The sequence below is a fragment of the Aotus nancymaae genome, unplaced genomic scaffold (genome assembly GCF_030222135.1).
Source record: "Aotus nancymaae isolate 86718 unplaced genomic scaffold, 86718_ANA_hifiasm-v0.15.2.pri h1tg000067l, whole genome shotgun sequence".
Taxonomy (NCBI): Eukaryota; Metazoa; Chordata; class Mammalia; order Primates; family Aotidae; genus Aotus; species Aotus nancymaae.
This window is the reverse complement of record NW_026988482.1, coordinates 6,402,744-6,425,082: the sequence shown is the minus strand read 5'-3', so window position 1 is coordinate 6,425,082 and position 22,339 is coordinate 6,402,744. Positions and strand designations below refer to the sequence as shown.

At 42.5% G+C, this 22,339-nt stretch overlaps 1 protein-coding gene across 1 annotated transcript in view; it reads left to right on the top strand.

Annotated features, from left to right (window-relative positions):
- The window catches only part of CUNH3orf70 (chromosome unknown C3orf70 homolog), a 75,016-nt gene extending 53,065 nt beyond the window's left edge, over window positions 1-21,951 (top strand). Inside the window, exon 2 of the mRNA XM_021674470.2 lies at window positions 15,878-21,951. Within this exon, the coding sequence (XP_021530145.1) occupies window positions 15,878-16,434 (557 nt within the window). The 3' untranslated portion in view covers window positions 16,435-21,951. The remainder of the gene's footprint in view (window positions 1-15,877) is intronic.
- The last annotated feature ends 388 nt before the right edge of the window (window positions 21,952-22,339 follow it).

Here is a 22,339-nt window from a genome sequence, read left to right as displayed (position 1 = left end):
TGTTAGTTTTCTTTCTAACAGGCCCCTCTTGTGCAGGTTTGCTGGAGGTCCACTCCAGACCCTGTTTGTCTGTATCACCAGCAGAGACTGCAGAACAGCAAAGATTACTGCCTGTTCTTTCTTCTGGAAGCTTTGTCCCAGAGGGGTACCTGCCAGATGCCAGCCGGAGCTCTCCTGTATGAGGTTTCTGATGACCCCTGCTGGGAAGTGTCTCCCAATCAGGAGGCACAGGGGTCAGGGACCCACTTGAGGATGCAATGTGTCCCTTAGCAGAGCTTGAGTACTGTGCTGGGAGATCTGCTGCTCTCTTCAGAGCCAGCAGGCAGGAACATTTAAATCTGGTGAAAGCTGGGCCCACAGCTGCCCCTTCCTCCAGGTGCTCTGTCCCAGGGAGATGGGAGTTTGATCTATAAGCCCCTGACTGGGGCTGCTGCCTTTCTTTTAGAGTGTCCTGCCCAGAGAGGAGGAATCTAGAGAGGCAGTCTCATGGTTTTGCTGAGCTGCGGTGGGCTCCGCCCAGTTCAAACTTCCTGGTAGCTTTGTTTACATTGTGAGGGGAAACCCACCTACTCAAGCCTCAGTAATGGCAGATGCCCTTCCCCCCACCAAGCATGAGCATCCCAGGTCGATTTCAGACGGCTGTGCTGGCAGGGAGAATTTCAGGCCAGTGGATCTTAGCTTGCTGGGCTCCGTGGGGAGTGGGGTCCACTGAGCTAGACTACTTGGCTTCCTGGCATCAACCCCTTTTCAGGGGAGTGGACTGTTCTGTCTTGCTGGCATTCCAGGCGCCACTGGGGTATGAAAAAAAAAAAACTGCAGCTAGCTTGGTGTCTGTCCAAATGGCTGCCCAGATTTGTGCTTGAAACCCAGGGCCCTGGTGGCATAGGCACCCAAGGGAGTGTCCTGGTCTATGGGTGGCAAAGACCATGGGAAGAACGTAGTATCTGGGCTGGAATGCACCGTTCCTTACGGCACAGCCCCTCCCAGCTTCCCTTGGCTAGGAGAGGGAGTTCCCTGACCCCTTGCGCTTCCAACGTGAGGTGACACCCCACCCTGCTTCTGCTCGCCCACTGCCTCTAACCAGTCCCAATGAGATGAGTCAGGTACCTCCATTGGAAATGCAGAAATCATCACCTTTTGAGTTGATCTCACTGGGAGCTGCAGACCGGAGCTATTCCTATTCAGCCATCTTGCCCAGAGGTCCATGTCTTAGGTTTTATATACTGCTCCAATTTTGTCTAGAACTTCACATGTAAATCAGAATTTCCTTTTCTCAAATGGTTGTTTCTGCCTTCTGTGTGCCACATGCTTTATAGGCAGAGGGGCCTTTATCTTTTCCCTTCAAGGGCTATTTTATTTCAGGTTCCTGGGAAAAGAGCTGTGTTATCTTTGGCCAGCCATGATTCTCTGCTCTCCTTCCTAAGGCTGCTGAATGTTACTCTCACCTAGCTGCTGAAGTTTTTCACTCTGGAATTGAGATTAGCATGTGCTCATCTATTATGAAGGCCAGATTCGCAGTTCTTCTCCTAAGCTTGTTCTTTCAGGAAAATCACTTTTAGTTCAGTAGTTTTATATGCCATTCCTTTGGGGGAGAGTAATCAAGGGTATTCAGTGAGCTCTTTTGCTTCACTTAGTTATTTTTGATATTATTGAGATAGAATAGTAGCAAAGGCAATGTTCTTAAAAAAATAGGTTTTAGGATGCATTCTTCTTAAGTCTTTCTCCATTAATATTAAAATCGTTAAATTAATCAATATGTCCAATTATAAAAATCTAAATCAGTAGCATTTTAATATGACATTTTTCATCTGTAAGTTCCAAATATATAAACTACTGAACTTCTTAATGCTATTTTCTCAGTAGATAATCAAAATTACTACTTCATATCTGGATTATTGAATCAATTTAAGACCAAACAGGAGATGGAAACCACACAGTGGATTAAATGGGGAGGAAGTTTAATATAGAGTATTATTAAACTCTAAGAAATTAAGGAAATTCTTTGCAGTTCCCCAGGGCCCTGGGAGAATACCCAAGGAAGGACAAACTTAAAAGGAGGTCCCCTACCCCAAGGCTGGGGTTCAGACTTTGATAGTAAAAGTCTAATTCAGCCCAAAGGACAGCAGAGAAACGTGCTCCTTCCCCAGATTGTACTGGTCTGCAATTGCTTGGCCAGCAGGAAGCAGCCTCTGCAGTGCAGGTGGGGCACAGGCAATCAGCAATTCATGGTGTGGCTGGGGAAGCAAAAGCTTAGTGTGGGCAGGAGGTCTTCAGAATATTGGTTTCCTTGTGGGGAGGGCCATGGGAAGGTTATCACTAGGCCAAGCCAAGACTTTAAGTGTGCCAAGGAACCACACGTTCTGGGTGCATGGCTAGGGCAGAGCTCCCTAGACCCCTCACACTCGCAGCAGCCAAGAGAGCCCCTTCCTCCTGCAGAGTCCTCTGGACTCTCCACTGAGGAAGCATCGTCATGCTCACTGTAAAGGAATTCTGTCCATGATGGCAGAGCATATATGGAAGGGAAAATTTGGAGCTGAGTGGCAATGAATTGACAGCTAGTACGTTCATAGCCTCATTGCATTCTGGACCCCTTTTTTTCTTTACTATTTTAATGCTTACTGTGGAATGACTCCCTCCATAAATTTTACAGCGCTTCTATTGTAAGGAAGAGGTGGTTCAAGAACAAAGCTTCAAGTTGAATTTTGGTGCCATTATCTGAGTTTTCTTGTCCCTATTCAGGAGTTGTTAGATAGACAGTGAAGTAGACATACTAGTTAATTGTAAATATTAAAATTCATTTCTTCTTACTCCTCATCTTTGGATTTCCCCAGTGGCACCAGTTTTGAAATTGGCTTAACTACAGTTTCAGGAGAAATTATAGGTAATTATTAAAGAAAAATATAAGTATATTTTCTTTGATTATATTGGGAATTATAATTCATGTATATGTTAATAACATCTCATTGATATTTTGGATGTGTTTATTAGTTATTAAAAGAAGCCTCAGAATGCTACATTGGCTTGTTTTATATTGAAAATGAGGCTCTTGAATAATGTAGACATGTTTCCCTACGAAAGCTTTAACTAAGTTACATCTTTTTAAAAATCGAGAACCATATTGAGTCCCTACTGAGTTCCTCTGCTAAGCACAGATACTTCAGATGCTTCAAGATCTTATTTTTCTTAAATCAGGTTGACTTGTTAGCATCCTTTTCTTGTAAATTTCTGAATTTTTCATCCCCTTATCAATAAATGTGACAGATGTCTTATACTGTTTCCCTTAGCTTTAGTCTATTAGCAATATCTGTCCATTGAATTAATGGCTGCTAATAACTTGGTTATTATTTCAATGGACAGATATTGCTAATAGTCTGTAAAACTATACAGCTATGTGCTAGTGCAATGGCAGAAAACTATAGCAGAGTCATCATGTTCCACGCTCTACTTTTGCTGTCCCCCCCGCCGTAGGGATTTCATTGTTCTCAAAATGGATTTTTTCAGACTGCAATTTTAGAAATCTGTTGTTCAGTCTAGTAACTTAACCCATGCACTCATGATTTTTGCAGAGAAAGACAGGAGGCTGAGATGGTCTCATAAAATGCCCATAAAGTCAAGGCTTGTTATTAAAATATCAAAGATAATAATGGTAATGAAAATGAAAGACATTAACAACCATCTTTAGATTTGAAAAGCGGTGGTACTCCTGCAGTTGTTCTCACCTTGTAACAACAGTAGCTTCTGCAGTCAGCCACTTCCCTGTTGATGCCTCTCTGCCCCCATCCCGCTTCTCTGCACTGTTTTCCTAGGCTGCAGCGTGTAGACAGTACAAACTGGCTGAGTCTCCATGTGCCCTGTCAGCAGACATCCTTTTTCTGAGCATATGGTTTTCATGCTTCATCTCACCCCCAGTGACCTTTCCTTGTGAGAAGGCTTCCTCAGCTCTCTTTTCTAACCAATAACTGTATTCAGCTAGCTCTGCAGAATAGCTCCAGGTGGGTGAGTATGACTTTCCAGCTTACGTGGAAACAGGCAGACATATTTGCTAAATGAAACCCTTATTTGGCCACCTAATGGGAACTGGAAGCCTAGGAGAGTTCTCATTCTTTTATTTTTTTAACCTATCAGAAGCATCTAAACTCTCTGGCCCTAGAAGGAGCCTGTCTTGACTGGAATTAGCTGTGTCTACAGGTTCAAGAGCTTCTGTCGTGCTGCTTTATTCAGCAGAATGGCCCTTATTGTATCCCATCTCCCATGGCAAGGGAAGGGTTTTGCTCTTGCCACATTATAGTGAGCTCTTCATATCCACTGGTTCTGCATTCATGGATTCAACTAATCATGAATTTAAAATATCTGGGAAATAACTAAGAAATAATAATACAACAATAAAAATAAAAATTGGCCGGGCGTGGTGGTTCACGCCTGTAATCCTAGCACTTTGGGAGGCCAAGGTGGGCAGATCACTTGAGGTCAGGAGTTCGAGACCAGCCTGGCCAACATGGTGAAACTCAGTCTCTACAAAAATACAAAAACTAGCCAGACATGGTGGCGCATGCCTGTAATCCCAGCTACTCGGGAGGAATTGCTTGAACCCAGGAGGCAGAGGTTGCAGTGAGCCTAGATTGCAACATTGCACTCCAGCCTGGGTGACAGAGTGACTCCGTCTGAAAAAAAAAAATTACAAACCATTTACTTTGTATTAGGTACTATAATCTAGAGATGATTTAAAATATACAGAAGGATGTGCATAAGTTATACACAAAATACGGTGCCATTTATATGAGACGTGAGTATCTGGATTTTTGACTTCCATGGGGTTGGGGTGGTTCTTGAACGAGTACCCTGAGGATACTGAGGGATGACTGTATCTGGGTAAAGAGACTGGTCTCAGGTCGTAGGAGAGCCCTCTGCTCCATTCAGGCTGGTCACCTGATCATCCCACACTCCCCAACCCCGGTCTGTTTTTATATTATTGTTGCACAAGGTGTATCATGTTACTTTCTTTTGTTCAGTCCTAGCTCTTTTTAAATTTACACTCCATGTTTTCTGTGGAGTCTTTTCTAGCCCTTCCAGCCCTCACCTTTCTCTGAATTCCTACACCATGTATCATCGATACCCACAGCTTGATACTTATATTTCCTCCTGTGGTGTCTATGGATGTTGATGTGACCCAAACTGGATTGTAACGGGGATGCAGTCGACACTTCTTTTTCTTCTTAGTTGTTCACTGATTGATTGGTGCTTGTTAAAATACACAAGAATTTGTTGCATATATCTGTCCCTTAAACCAGATTTGGCTTCAGGTAGGACTAACTGTAGTTTAAAATTTTTTTTTTAGTTTCAGATTGGTGGTTGTGAATTCCTAAGTGTGGCAAACAGTTTCTCTATTTTTGACTTATGGCACTTACAGAAATGTTATTTTTAAGGTGGGTCTCAGGGTTAAGCTGCCCATACTTGAGGGCGTCATCATGTGGCTGGGAGCAGTGTAGCTTATAGAAGTCTGTTGGTCCAGGTTGCTTGGTGGTACTTTGTTCCACCACCACCTCCATTCTCTCTTACCACACGTGACTACAATCCAGATATCAGTACTATCCTGGGAGAGGGGTGGGGGCCTGATTGCTGAAGTCAGTTTAGTGCTTTGGGAAATCTGAAACACTTCAGATCCCAGGCATCTCAGATAAGGGATACTCAACCTGTATTATATACATTGTCCCTTTCTCAGAGATGTCTTCCCTGAGCCCCAGGCGAAATCAGTTATCCCAAATATATAATTTCTAATCACTGACTTGACTTTTTCTTACCACTTTTTGCCTGTCATTTTTATTGGTTTTAATCATTTCTATCTTTTCATGTGAGATTTGTTTGAAGTATGCATACTCTCCTAGAATGTAAGCTCCATGAGGACAGGGTTGCTGTCTGTTTTGCCTGCTGTTTTTACCCCATGAACCTAGCTCAGTGCCTGGCACATAATTAAGGCTCAAAAAATATTAGTTTGAAAAACAGAGTAAAAGCAGACTTTAGAGTTTGCAGGTAGGTGAGGTAGGGTGGCAGACATCTGATCAGAGAGAAGTTAATAGGAGGAACTGAATCAGGAAGCTGGGTACCAGAAACTCAGGAATGGGAGGGCCCTGATCTTAACAGGGATGGGCAAATACAGCCAAGAAAGGCTCTAAACTGGCTTGGAGACACCTCCAGGCAGCACTTGCCTTCTGTAAGCAGCAAGAATAATAGAATGTTTATGGTGTGCCAGACACTGAGTTATTGCTTTGAAAGCATTTTCATGTTTAATCCTTCAACCACCTTCTGAGATATTATTAATCACTTTTACAAGAAGAAACTGAAAATATGAGATTAACAGTTTCAAAAATGTCAAACAGGCCAGAGGCAGTGGCTCATGCCTATAATCCCAACACTTTGAGACGCCGAGGCAGGTGGATTACCTGAAGTCGGGAGTTCAAGACCAGCCTGTCCAGCATGGTGAAACCCCCGTCTCTATGAAAAATAGAAAAAAAATTAGCCAGGCTTGGTGGCAGGTGCCTGTAATCCCAGCTACTTGGGAGGCCGAGGCAGGAGAATGGCTTGAACCCAGGAAGCAGAGGTTGCAGTGAGCCAAGGTGGCACCACTGCACTCCAGCCTGGGCAACAGAGTGAGACTCTGCCTCAAAAAAAAAAAAAAAAGGTCAAACAGCTCTTACATAGCAGAGTTGGGCTTCGTATCCAGGTGTGTCTGAGTCCCTGGTGTTTGTCCTAAGCCCCTGGGCTTTACCACCTTCACAAGATGTGTCTCCTGTGTTTCCTCCTCTTCCAAGCCACCTGACTTAGATCAGAACCTCATGCTTGAAAATCTGTAACAGCCACTTCTTAAGCCTCTTCTTAAATCTCTTCTCTTTCCAGTTCATCAGCACACATTTACCAGACCACATTCTCTACAATCCTCCTTTTATCATTACCTGCTTCCTCAGTAATCTTGAGCCATTCACCATGGCCACCCAAATCTGAACTCCTGGGCTTTGCTTTCCAACCCCCATCCAGCCTGAGTCTTCCTCAGAAACTTTATTCTTCTTCACCCTCTTGGTCAACTGTCTAACCCCAAATGCTGAACTGATACATTGGAGCCATTCTGCTTGCTACAGTACAGGTCTCTGTCTTTTAATGGCCATATAAAGTCCTTCAATGAAACCTGGAATCCTGTCCACTGCCTCATGAACACCCTTGTATATATTCCTATAGTCTCACTCAACTCTTGTTTTACTTTTGTATCTTCTACATCAATCTGAAAGCTCCTAAAAGAATGACTACATACTCTACTTCATTTTATTTCCCATAGCATCTGACTTAGCAGCATAAACATGGTAGACATGCAGTAAGGATTTGCTAACTGAGTAACTAAGTCATGCTTCTGGTGGGCTGTGTCACTGGATTTGCTTTACATTAATATGCTCCGCCACACTAAAGAAGTTACACATACAGTTTTCAAATGAAGAAGCTAGGATCTTGCAGACACTTCTGATTGAGAATTTCAACTTGTTGGGAAATCGGCAAACTTTAGTGTCCTCACAGCTCAAAGTACAAAAATATTGATGTGTTGAATGCCAGTGAGGCAGGATGAAGGGTCAGGCCACAAAGATTGGCTATGATAAATACTAAGTTCATTTGCTTTTGGCTTGTGATATGCTATCCAGTGAAAAATGCACCTTTCAGAAATTTCTAAATTAGAATATTTAACCTTACTTTCAAAATAATGAATGCCCTTGGGAATAAAATAAACATAATTGTAATTCAATATATAAAGTCAAAGAACTGAACTGTGCATGCAGTTTACCTCAGGCCACTCATTTTTTTCAGTACATTTACCTTTCTAATTATATTTTGCTTGCACAAATATTTAAATTAGTTTTCATTCCCTGAGAGCAGTATACTTCATGTGTCAAGAAGGACACACATTTAACAACCATGAAACTCTCTGCAAAAGCAAAATGCTCATTTTCCCCCCAAAGGATCTTTTTTTAAGAATCAAAGTGTACAACTGATCAAATAGTTGAGCAGGGTACACACAGTAGCTTAACAGGGCTCATATATTTCTTCTGTTTATTTTCTGTATTTGGGTTTTAAGTTTTCCATTCCCTTTGTGCTCTACAACCCAGAGAAAGAAACATCTTCAAGGAAATACATCTGCTATGTAATTATACAGTGCTACAAATTGTAATGTTAGCTGAAGTGAAGGGCCCAGAATGACAGAATAACTAATAGAACATTATCTAAACCTTTTTAAGTAATGGGTATCTTCCCGAAGAAAGAACACAGGGTGTCTCAAGGCCCCAGTCTGGGAATTGACTCCTATCTTGTTATAAGAGTTTGAGAATGTAATAACTCCTCTGTTTCTTTTTTCAACCAAAGAGCTAGGATGAGAATATAAATCTTCTTAGTGTCTCATTGAGGCATTGTGAAAAGACATATTATCATCAAACACCAAAGGGAGAAAATATCAGAAATATTAGGAATCAAAACTTTAGTAGTGGAAGTTACTTATTTGTGGTTTGATTGGCCTTTGAGAAACAGCTGACAGTGTTGAGCCAGCTACTCCCACCCTCAAACAAATTTTATTTTTCATTTTCTGGTCACAGTTGATTTTTGTGTTAGTCATGTTGTATGATCACTTTCATTATTGAGAAAGTGATTTCAGCTCCCTTTAAAATGATTCAAGATAAATTAATGGGTTTTTGATGTATATTTTTATATTATTTTAAAAATGGGTACTGGATACTATCATAAGGTACTGTCTTCACTTTCCTATGGATGAGCTCTGAGAGTGATTTGAAGGAGTCATTAGCCAACTAAGATTCCACTTCACAGGAATATTTTGACAACAAGCTGAAGAATGTGTATAAGCTCTTAAAAGGAACTAGGGCTCCTTGGAGAAATGGCTGATTCCCAGACTGGTGCAGGAAAATTACAAATAAACCAGTAATGTCTTCTGGTGCCAGAAAGTAAAGAAGTCTTCAGTCAAGGATGGGAATACTTGAAAGGACACAGGTCCCAAGAGCTAAATCTGGAACAATTTGAGTAACAAAATAAATGATAGTAACAGGTAGCAATACACAGAATAAAATATCTGAGTCCATGCTTATATAAATAATTGAGTAAATAAATAAGTGAGGGAGAAGGAGCAGCTTTTGATGCTTACTTATGTCAGCCAAGAAAAAAAATCAGAAAAAAGTCTCCAAATATGTTGAATTTATTTGGGAATTAAAACCCAAGTTGGCCTCAGTTTATCAGTGGAGATGCCATTACTGGGCAGGTGTTCCAGAGCATCTTACCTGAGTTGCTGCAGTTCTAAAGAATCTCGTAGGGTTATTTTAAAAAGTCCTTGAAACAAGTCTTTATCTCAGAAATATAAGAATGAACCTCCCCCCCTTCAGGCTTTCCTGGCTTTAGTTTGTTTGGGTCTGACAAGATGCGATTTCATCCCGGTATCTTCCATTTCACACACAGAATTCCAGTTAATAAGTGTAGAAGGAATGACATAAATGGAAAATCTGAAGAATCATGGTGTGTGGTTTAAAAAAAATCACTGTTTGGCAAACACCACAGTAATATTTGTTGCAGACAAGATCCATCTATCCATGCTAAAATTAGTGGGTGAAAGTATGATGAGAAACAGGATATTTGCACTATCCCTATCTTACAAAGAGAATAATAGTAACTTTCCAACGGAGAATCCTAGACAGGCACCACGTTCAAAGTTAATAAACATAAAAATACAGAGCTCTCATGTACCCTTTTCATAGTTCCCCCACATGGCAGTTGTTACAAAACAGTAGTACAATATCACAACCGAGGTATTGACATTAATACAGTCAAGATACAGAACATTACATACACACCATGGAATACTGTGCAGCCATAAAAAACGATGAGTTCGTGTCCTTTGTAGGGACATGGATAAACCTGGAAACCATCATTCTCAGCAAACTGACACAAGAACAGAAAATTAAACACCGCATGTTTTCACTCATAGGCGGGTGTTGAACAGTGAGAACACATGGACACAGGGAGTGGAGCATCACACACTGGGGTCTGTTGCGCGGGGGCAAGGGGAGGGGCAGCGGGAGTGGAGGGGGAGAAATGTCAGATATAGGTGATGGGGGGCGGTGGAGGCAGCAAACCACCTTGCCATGTAAATACCTATGCAACAACCCTGCATGATCTGCACATGTACCCCAGAACCTAAAGTACAATTAAAAAAAAAAAGATACAGAACATTTCCATCACTGTCACGATCCCTCCGTGTTACTCTTATGTAGCCACATCTCTTTTTAAGAAAATTTGGTTGTTTTCTTATGGGGTAAGATTTTTTTTTTTTGAGTTTTAAAAATTTTATTCAGCAAAAAAGTGTTCTTACTGTGGATAAATATTAAAACATATACTCTATATACATGTGTTATACATGTGTATATAATAGAGTTAGATGTACATTCATACAAGCCATCATAATGGTAAAGACATGGCTAACTGAATGAACAATTTCTCACGGTAAGGCCAGGACCTCTGGTAAGCGAAGTGTAAACCAACCATACGTTGATTTTTATATATATATATATATTTTTTTTTTTTTTATTGTATTTTAGGTTTTGGGGTACATGTGAAGAACATGCAAGATTGTTGCATAGGTACACACATGGCAGTGTGATTTGCTGCCTTCCTCCCCTTCCCCGATATCTGGCATTTCTCCCCATGATATCTCTCCCCCACTCCCCACCCCTTGCTGTCCCCTCCCCTATTTCCCCCCAACAGACCCCAGTGTGTAGTGCTCCCCTCCCTGTGTCCATGTGTTCTCATTGTTCAACACCTGCCTATGAGTGAGAACATGCAGTGTTTGATTTTCTGTTCTTGTGTCAGTTTGCTGAGAATGATGGTTTCCAGGTTTATCCATGTCCCTACAAAGGACATGAACTCATCGTTTTTGATGGCTGCATAATATTCCATGGTGTATATGTGCCACATTTTCCCTGTCCAGTCTATCATCTGTGGGCATTTAGGTTGGTTCCAGGTCTTTGCTATTGTAAACTGTGCTGCAGTGAACATTCGTGTGCATGTGTCCTTATAGTAGAACAATTTATAATCCTTTGGATATATACCCAGTAATGGCATTGCTGGGTCAAATAGAATTTCTATTTCTAGATCCTTGAGGACTCGCCAAGAATTCTGTATATACTCTGGATCATATGGGTTCTTTCCCTTCAGTCTGTTAATACCGTGAATTATACTAAAAGTTAAAACTAATTTAAAATATATAAAGTCAAAGAACTGAACTATGGAGGCACTTAACCTCAGGCCACTTTTTTGGGGTATATTTTGGTAAAATAGAGTCTCACTCTGTCCTCCAGGCTGGAGTGCCGTGGCGCAATCATGGCTCACTGCAACCTCCACCTCCTGGGTTCAAGCGATTCTCCTGCCTCCTGAGTAGCTGGGACTACAGGCACATGCCACCACGCCCAGCTAATTTTTGTATTTTTAGTAGAGACAGGGTTTCACCATGTTGGTCAGGCTAGTCTCAAACTCCTGACCTCGTTATCCACCCGCCTCGGCCTCCCAAAGCACTGGGATTACAGGCGTGAACCACCAAGCCTGGCCCATCTTAACCATTTTTACATGTACAGTTCAGTGGTGTTAAGTACATTTATATTGTGCAGCCATCACTACCATCCATTTCCACATTTTCGTTTTCTAAAGCTCAGTCTCTACTCATTAAACAGCAACTCCCCATTCCCCTGTATGTCCAGTCCCTGGCAAACACCATTCTACTTTCAGTTTCTATAAATTGGCTACTTTAGATACATCAAAGAAGTAGGATCATATAGTGTTTGTCTTACCGTGTCTGGCTTATTTCACTTATACTCAGGGTTCTTCCAGTTGTAGCATGGGTCAGGATTTCCTTCCAAGGCTCGTGTTATGTTTTACATATATGTGGCCTGTTACCTGCTCATCCATGGGGACACTTGGGTTGCTTCCACCTTTTGGATGTTGTGAATTATGCTGCTGTGAACATGGATGTTCAAATACCCCTGAGACCTTGCTTTCCATTCTTTCGGGTATGACCCAAAAGTGGAATTGCTGGATCAAACGAATCCTCCTTTTGCTCTCTATTTTTCTCTAAGCCCTCACTCTGAGTATCTTTTCCTTTTAGAGCTTTAGGGTTTAAACATTCTCATCTATTTATTCTTTAAGTAACACAGTAAACCCTTAATTACGATTGTTCAGAGAATATAGTGGTTATTGAATTTCTTGGCTAAATCTCCAGAAATCCTTGCTGTTGAAGTGTGTTCATTTTATTCTCATAGTACAATAAACATAATTGAATCTCTGATAATTCAGGATCTTGCAGTGCCTCGGAGCTATCCTTGTGAACACGGATTCTCAGCATAGGATACCCCAGGGATCTCTGATATGAGTTTAATTATTTCTGTGTTTATAAACAATAGAGTATTATATAATAATTGATATTTCAAAGGTGGTTACTAAAGGTTTTTTTTTCTTAATGTGGCCATCTTTACTATTTTCTTTCTCTTTTTCTTTGCGCCCCAGTATCACCAGATCATGGGCTCTCACCCTCACTCTAAGTAAACACATTTACTAGGCGTACCTTGTAGAAAGAAGTGGAATCTGGTTCTCATCTTCCTCACCCAGCTGCATTTCTCTTTACTATACATCCTGGTCAGATTGGGCTGCTATAAGAAAATACCATAGACTAGGTGGCTTAAACAACAAATGTGTATTTCTCACAGTTTACAAGCTGAGAATTCCAAGACTGAGGCAGAGTCAGTGTCTGCTGAGGACATTCATCCTGGTTTGCAGATGCTGTATCCTCACTTGGAGGAGAGAGAAAGGGATCTGGTCTCTCCCTCTTCTCATAGGGCACTAAACCAATCATAGAGGCTCCACCCTTCATACCTCATTTAAACCTAATTACTTCTCAAAGGCCCCACCTCCAGATACCATCACATAGGGGATTAGGGTTTCAACATGAATTTTAGGGGGATACAAACATTCAGTCCATAGCACAGCACTTCGAGAAAGAAAAATAGAGCTTTGGGTGAGAGGGGACCAGAGAAAGAAAGAGTGGAAGAACCAAGAGGAAAGAAAGTAAAGACATTATGAAGAAACAAAGATAGATAGGGGAAGGAAAAAAAGAGGGAGTGAGGGAGGTCCCCAAGCCAGGCTTCACCTTTTTCCTCTATCTTTGGACAAATAAAGCCTTGTTCCCCCTGGATCTGAGGATGGTTCTGGACGGCATGAATCAACTCCGAGGATCCTCCTATGGCTGTGTCAAGTGACTGACTAAACCACAGGTTACTTAGGGTAGGATGAACCTAATCAGCGTATACAACAAGCACTTCTTGACTGCCTCCCTTCCACAGCCTCCTGAGCTCATAACTACCAGCCAAGAATGGAAAAGACAAAGCCCTCATTCCGTGTTTTATTTACCACTCTGTGGACAGAAGAGTAGTTCCCCAGGTTCTCTAAGTCCGTTCTCTATGGCGTGCCCAAACATACATTGCTCTGGAGGATCTGGAGGGAGGCTTAAAGGTCAGCCTTCTTTAGCCCTTCAGCCAATAGTGTTCACAGTGCTTAGGGGCAGAGGTCTTACCAAGTCAACTGTGAGATCTGACCTGATTTTAACTCTGCCTGACAAGTAATAATTACTTTATTTTAAAGATCTAGAGAAGTGAAGATGCCTGGTATATTTTAAACATAGTTCTCCCAGGCAGGTGTGACTGGGTTCTTCTCACGTTTTTATCAGACCATGGGCTTTACATGAGTTCTGTCCGGGCTTGGAAGCACCCTGGAAACCCAGAGGCTTAACGACTTTAAACATACCTTTTTCATGTGGTACCCCAGGATGAAAATGAAGGTATTTTTAGAGTAATTTGGTTATATAGAAATTCTGGTACCTGAATGGCTTTTTTGGTATAGGAGTCAAAAAACAAAAAATACAAGCAAGCTTGACTGATCTGAATAGATTACTGAGATTGCGTGATTTGTGGCATCTTTACTACTTACATTTCTAATCTGAAACAGATACTCCTCTGTGGCTTCATTAACATTATAAAACCAAAGCTAGTTTTTCTTACAAATGTGATTCCTGTCCTAGAAGGATTTCCAGGCTGACAAAGAAAGAAACAGGAGCAAGAGCCATACAAGAGTGATTTGCCTGGAAAAGATGCTTATGAAGATACCATAATCAGTGGTTCTTGACCGGGCTGATTTGACCCCTCGGGGAATTTGGCTCCCTTGGGGAGGAGCTGCTGCTGACATCTAGCGGGTAGAGGCCAAGGATGCTGCTAAACACCCTGCAGAGCGTAGGAGAGCACCGTCCTCCCCCTCCGCCCACCACAACGAAGAATTATCTGGTCCAAAATGCAGGTAGTGCTAAGGTTAAAAGCCCTCTCAGCAATGTGCAGAAGATACAACATGAACCGATAAATTGGCTAAGTTAGGAAAACTCCAAAAATGATGTCCACAATTGTGGCTACTTGACTCTGGTTTTTTTTAGCCCTGTCCCCGCCAATCCCTGCTTTAGCTTTTTGTTTTGAAGTCACTCTAGACTTACAAATTGGATATTTCCAACCCTATTTCCTTAGCACTTGGCATGTGGGAGGCTTTGCTAGATGTTGAATGAAAAATGGAATGAGGAAAGGGACACATTCAGACCAAATCCATTTAGGTTTTACTTCTATGTAAACTAGGTGGGAAACAGTTGAGGGCTCAGAGCGGAGACGAAGGCTTGGAGATAAGCATGTTGGTCTCCTAGAAACATCCAGCAGGTTGTCCTCTGCATCTCCCTGTGCGTTTGCCCTTTGCTTCTGCTTGGCTTAGGTTGCTTAGTGCCTGTGGAATTGGTGTCGGAGAGAATACCTCCTGTTCAGGCCACTGATGAGCTTTGGTCCTGCGAGAAGTCATTTCGCACCCTAACCCTTACTCCAGTCATTGAGGCTGGCCAGGACAATCCAGCGGGCCATTACCTATTGTATATAAGTGTGTGCGTATATGGTAATTAAAACAGAAACCTAGAAAGTGAAAATCTCCTATAATTCTGATAATAAACTTATATACATTTAAAAACTGGAAGAATATATACATTAACACAAACAGAGATAAACATGGAAATATAATTTTACGGTACATTGTACTACTTTACAACTTATTTTTTTTTTTTTTTTTTTGAGACAGAGTCTCACTCTTGCCCAGGCTGGAGTGCAATCTACTGCTAGAGTGCAGTGGCGCAATCTCGGCTCCCTGCAACTCTGCCTCCTGGGTTCAAGGGATTCTCCTGCCTCAGCCTCCCAAGCAACTGGAATTACAGGCGTGCACCACCACGCCCAGCTAAATTTTGTATTTTTAGTAGAGATGGGTTTTGCCGTGTTGGCCAGGCTTGTCTCGAACTCCTGACCTCAAGTGATCTGCCTCAAGTGATACCTGCCCAAAGTGCTAGGATTACAGGAATGAACCACCGTGCCCAGCCATGCAAGTTCTATTTTTTACCTTACTGTATTATGGACATTCTTTGTTCTAGTTTGATAAGTAAATTACTTAAAGTTGTGTGTAAAATAAGGATTATAGTATCATCTACCTACTTCAGAGATATCAGAAAGACTCAAATATAAATTGAGATTTAGAGTCTTTTAGATGAAAATTATTATATACCATGCTGACTTTTTAATTGACTAACGGTGTTGAATGATTACTAGTTTCTTTTGAGGTGTTACTGAAATATTTCTAAAGACATTCTGAATCTTCAGAAGGAAACCATTATCTCTGTATTAATATAGTTTGTGTACTACTCAGAGATTTCAAGTGTCTTTTTTTTGTGTCTCCACAGGCAAATACATGTATCAGCCTATGACCCCTGTGGAACAGCTTCCAAGCACCGAGATTCCTGCCAGGCCTCGGGAGCCCACAAACACCATTCAGATCTCAGTGTCGCTCACTGAGCACTTTCTGAAATTTGCATCTGTCTTCCAGCCTCCCCTTCCCCCTGACTCACCAAGGTACTGTATGATTTCAGACCTCTTTATTGACAACTATCAGGTTAAATGTATTAATGGGAAGATGTGTTATGTGCAGAAGCAGCCGGCGCTACATTCCCACAAAATGAACCCTGAGGAGGTCTCTGCACACGATGCCTTAATTTCAAAAGAGAGCAATACACCAAAAATAGATCACTGCTCTTCTCCCTCAAGTTCTGAGGACTCTGGGATCAATGCGATCGGGGCTCACTACGTGGAATCGTGTGACGAGGACACAGAAGAAGGAGCAGAACTGAGTTCAGAGGAAGATTACAGTCCAGAGAGCAGCTGGGAACCGGATGAGTGCACCCTTCTCTCCCCCTCGCAGTCTGACCTGGAAGTGATTGAAACCATAGAAACGACCGTGTGAGAGTCCAGCCAGGAAGCCGCAGCCTGGGATCCACGCCTAGCTTTTGTACCTCTGTCTGATAGATCCTTTTTTCCAGTGATATTTTCTACCCACCCCACCCCCCAACAACTGTAGCAGTTTGGTGGTATGCTGATTAGCTTCTCTCGGTCTTACAACTAAGACATTCTTTTTATTATAAATGATTTTCTTTTATATCTTGACTTACTTTCTATGTAGCATCTGGTGTCATGAATTGTGACCCAGCCTTAATTTCACTGGGAGATTTGAAGGCAGTGAAGCAATGATCACAGAGTATCTTGGATCAGATTGAGGAGGTGCCCAAAGGGAAGGAGCCAGTGTTTTCTCAATAGCCAGTCCTTCCCAGAAAGACACTTGCCATTCCTTTTGTTCACGGGCACCTGTCCTGTCCTGCTCGTCCTACGTAAGCAGCAGCTCCCTTGGGGAACGGAGTGTGTACCGGCAGCCGCCGTTTCTTCCTTTCCCCTTCTCCCTGCACCTGCACGGGGTCTGGACCGGAGCTGCCTCGGCTTACTTCTAGGAGGTCACTGGAGGCCAGCTCAGCCCCTGGTTTGTGGCCAGTGTCTGTACAAGGCTCCACGACTGAGGCTGAGCTAAACATTCACATGAGAAGAGATGACCTCATCCGCCTCATGCTCAATCCAGCTTTAGCTGAGCACCTGTCCCCTGCAGGGTGCTGTGGGGACACAGCATGAACAAGACCTGATTCTCCCTCCATGAAGGGGCCCACAGTCCTACATATGACACGTTTAACTCACGACACCCAGAAAGCTCTGGGAACCCAGGGGAAGGAAGAGATGACTTGGTTTGGGCCATCTGGGGAAGGTGGTTCAGCACTTGAACTGGCCTCCCGGGTGGGTTCCTCAACATCTCTCTGCTTTTAATTGTTCTTCAAGTCTGGGAAAAACTCTTAGGAACTTATATAGGTATATTTAGGAGGCAGCCACATCTAACATCTTAAGAAAAAAAATCAATTAATAGTTTTAGTTAGCATGGAAATGCTAAAGACATAAGTCCTTTAGGGATTAGGAATGAATCTAATAGGTTTGATTAATTCTGCTTCATTTGGTTGTATGAAGCATTAGTATGGCTTAAGTGAGAAATGGATTAGAATTCAGTATGATGCATGGATTTTTATGCAAATGCACAAGCGGTTGAAATAGTTTGCTGCTAAGTCAGGAGAAAAGATTTTGTGTACTATTCCTTCACTTTCCCCCACTAACACGGTCTGCTATGTGTGTTCTCTTCCCTCACATGCACAAAATAGTGACGAATTCTTTCTTATTTAGCTCTCTTCAGAATGCTACTTCTAATCTCCATTTACACCAGGTATTCTTGTGCGAGTCGCAACTGCCATTTCTCCAAACCTTCTATCCGTGAGGCATAGTTAAAAATCCTGGAAATTATAAGTATGGCCTAATGAGAACATCAGAGCTCGAGACAGAACAGTACTTGCTCCTAATTCTCCAGAAGCTGCTCTTGGGGTGTTTCCTTGTGCTCTGGCAGCAGCATGGTGCGTCTCTACGGCACATTCATTTGTATTTTAAAAAAGAAAAAGTTATGTTCTTCCCTGAAGCCTCCATTTGACATCATTCATAAACTACTCCAGGAAGAATCCGCTTTCCCAGGTGTATGTGTAAGTTACGTCATTTACTAGATAGATAGAACTTTTCTTTAGGTTTAGGTGGCCAAGATATCCATAGGGTTTAGAAGGCAGAGTATGTGTTTGCCTTTGCAGTGTTAACTTTCTGTGCTAAATGAGAGTGCGGCTTAGTCTCCACGTACTAAAATTTAAAGACAACGAGACAAACCAAGAAGCGGGTACGAGGAGCTCTAGGAACAGTCAGGCACAGGAAAGGGCAGGTGTGGGCATGAGGGGCTTCCTGTGCCCAGGGCATGGCCCAGATGGCACAGGGTCATCCGATGAGCCCGGCCTGCTGTTCTTGGTGCCTCCCTTGCGTGACGGGCCCACTGAAGGCAGGCGTGGAAGCCACATGCCTGCAAGCCTTGTGTCAGGCCACAGCGGTGCAGTCCTGCGCCAAGTGCTCAGGTTTGCAACAGCAACACCAGGGCCCTGTCTAGATTTTCCCTGTGGGTGAGCACACTCTCCACATGGGCATATAGAGGGGCTTGCTCCTCTACACCATTCCCACCCACTCATCTAATGGAGTCAGCAACCAGATTTCTAAAGCCATGGAAAGGCATGGCCATGGGGCCACACTTCTGCATCTTGGCGCAGTGGCAGGGTCGGACCCTCTCTCAGTACCATCTGGGACCTGTGTCTAGGTTCCTTTTTTAAACTCCTGAACTGCCGTGCTGATTAGACACAATTTTAATGGAATTTTTGGATTTAATAATGGTTGATAATCACCTTAAATATTTGCACAATCTCTTTATAATTAAAAACTCACTAAGCTTCACTTACTACTATCTACTGTATAGAATTAGAGATGTTCTATTGGATTCTAAGTATCAGACACTCCTGGATCTCAAAATGACCTTTTCTAAATAAGCACAAGATTTATTTTTGTCCTAGCACTGTTAATAACACTCTGAAATACATGATTGAACTGGAATTGTTTCTTTATGCTTGCATTCCAAAACCAACTGAAACATATAAAAATGTGTAGTTTCACTTTAAATTCTAGGCCTGTCATATTATATGAAGGAATTTCTCTAACGCTGATGTGATGTTGCTAATTTGTATACTTATCGGCACTTTAGAAAATGTTTAGACTGCAACCTGCACTGTAGACACTGGACACAGTCCTGTGAAACAGCCTGGGTTCATTAACACTTGCACACTGACAGACACGAAAGCTTTATCGTTCCGACCCAGGAATATAATACGCTCACTTGGAGCAAGGGTTGGGCTTTGTAGATGGATAAACTGCTTTCTCGGGTTTATATGGAAACCCGGTACCCGTCCTGCTTTTGGAAAGTTGGCATAAAAGCTATTAGGTAGAAGCTTAATTCCACTAAATGTAGAATTTAGTTTTATTCTCTAACCAAGATTTTAGAAGTTTCAAGTTTCAAATATGCTTATAACTTTTCCAAGATATGACTCTTAAAATGGCTTTGTGGTTACAACTGTTTGGTACACAAAAAACTAAGGATTTACTGTCACATCTAGGTCTTTTTTACGATGTAATTTTTAATATATGAAGTCAGAATTTGAGGACCGCCCTGAAGAACTGTTGCTTCCCTAGGAGGGGAAGACTTGTAGTTGAAGGTAATACAAAATAAAACGCAGAGTAAAGCACCAAGCGCAGAGCGAAACCACGTGACTCTTTTCCTGAAATACTTTTTTAGGTTTGATCTGGGCTTTGATTCTATCTGGGGAGTGGTGGCTTAACTTCCTGTCCTCCACTTCTTGATCTGTTTGAAACATCACAAGTATTTTGGGATTGATCATAACAAACTCCTTTTATGCTAATTTAATTCTTGACTCGGGCAAGAGTATGCACCTGGATAATTTACAAAGCTGTCCATCGATCCAGCCAAGTTTAGTGGTACAAATACTACCAGGCAGGAAAAAAAGCCAGTTAGAATATTTATACGGTCAGCTCTTACTTATTCCCACATCTTGTTTGCAAAATTTTATTGTCAGCTTTTGACTTTTTTACATGAGGAAAACAAAGTTTTAACAGTTTGCTCTTCTGTCCCCTTCTCTAGAGGAGGTGTGAACCAGAAGAGGAGACCAGTTACATTTTAGGCTTTTCAGTAGCACGATTCCGTCTTCTCCCACTGAGGAGGAGGGAAGACGCGAGAAGCGAGTGGGAGTTCCACGCACTTGATCAGTGCTGCGACTTCCTGGAAGTCCGTGGTTCTCACATCCAAACAGAAATAGGGCACTTCTCAACATTCATTTTGGGATTATTCGCCATTTAAAAATCGTCACTGCTCTTTTTCATTACTGTGAATAACTGAGAGCTGTTTTAGGAAAAGGCCATGTCTCAGTGAGTGCTATGAATTCTTTTTTCAATGAAGGTTGAAGCAGTGTTCTCTTAATAGCCCGAACACTTCTCAAAGCGACCTATCACTAGCGGTTTTCATATTGAGCTTCCATCTTGTGTTCACATCCCTTTTTAAGGCTGTTCATACCTTGCAATATTCACTTACTGTGCTATTTTAAAAAACTATTTTAAAGTTTTAAGCACAATGTTGACTCTTCTGTAATTTCCTAAAATTCTATTGTTTTCCTACAGACAGCTCAACTTTCCTTGGTTGTAACACTTGAGGAAAATACTGCCTTGTAAAATAAACGTGATTTTTTTTCTTTTATACCAGAACAAATCTGCTATGTTGGAGTGTAGAGTAATGCCTCCCACCCGACCTCAAAACAAAAACTCACGTTTGCAAAGTGTGAAACATTTCTATATCTGGCGCCTCCTACGTGCTAGGAAATAGTGTATGCCCATTATCCCATTAAACCTTCACGAGACTTAACGAGGTGCAGGTAAGTCGTACCGTCCGCAGTATCTGCTCATAGTCACCACTCCTGGTAATGCCCAGAACTCTTTGTCTAGGCCCTTTTGTTGGCAACACTGGGTTTATAGCACGTAACACTTGATATCCTCACCAAATAGCATCCATTTCACACGCGGTCACAGCCTTTGTATTCAGTTCCCACGTGCCATGTAAGGCAGTGTTGGGTTGCAGTTCTAACTGAAGATCGGGCATCGAGGAGCCTGCTGCCCTGCAGAGCCTTGGGGGTTGCTTGGTCACCCAGGCTCAGGGGCCAGGCCTCAGTGCAAGCCCAAGGGCCTTATTTTTACTCAGCATACTCAGAAAAGAACAGCTTCAGGGGCCGGCTTCTACTCAACAACCTTCCTAGGAACTGCTGAATAAAGTCATTATTTATCAGTAATAAAATCATTGTTAATAATAATTACAGCTCCACGTCCGTCTTAAGCTTCCTATGCATAGTCCCCACAGCAAGATGTCAGCAGCCACATTTCACAGATCAGGAAGAGAGCTCAAGAAGTCCGTATTCTTGCCCAGTGTGGCACAGCTTGTGCGTCAGCGGCAGGCGGGGTTTGAACCCGGTCACTTCGGCTCTAGAGTCCGCGCTCCTGGCCTGCTGTCTCCGTTGCTCCATCCCTAACCCAGCAGACTCCTTCCCACAGACTAGGGGCCTGTCTACCCCTGTGTACCTGGCCCTTAGAGGAGGAGAAGCAGTGACGGGCTTCCCTCTTTGCCCCTTTTTCTGTGCTCCATACAAGCCCCACGACCCCGTATCATGTTTATGCAAATATCTCAGTGCTTTCATTAGGCCATTGTTTCTTCCATGTTTAATCACATCTTGCCTTCACTAAAGCTAACTTATCTTTTAAAGTGATTCCTGCAGGCAGCTCATCTGCGTGTGCACTCTACTGTTCCACTCTCTGCTTAATTGTATTGCCAAGTTCTGGAAGGCATCTCATTGTAGCCTCGTACAAATGCTGACTGCACATGCTTTTATTCTGCAATAAACCTTAATTTACCATCTTGTCCTCATTACAGTTCAATCACTGGGAATTGTTAATGCCCTTAACCCTCACTGTCCCACCCGATCTGTGCTGAACGAAGGGAGTGAGAAGGGTTTCGGGACTCAGTCTCACTGCAGTAGGGGTCAGGGAGGGGCAGGTAGAGGTCAGATGGATGGAATTCTTTAGGAAATGGAGATACAGGAAACTGATGGAAATAAAGTAAAAAGGCAAAAGCAAATGCACCAAGGTATCAATGGTGTTTTTGTTTGGAATTTTTTGTTTTTTCAGACAGAGTCTCACTCTGTTGCCAGGCTAGAGTACAGTGGCACGATCTTGGCTGTCTGCAACCTCCACCTTCTGGGTTCAAGCAATTCTCCTGCCTCAGCCTCCTGAGTAATTCGAGCTGGGGTTACAGG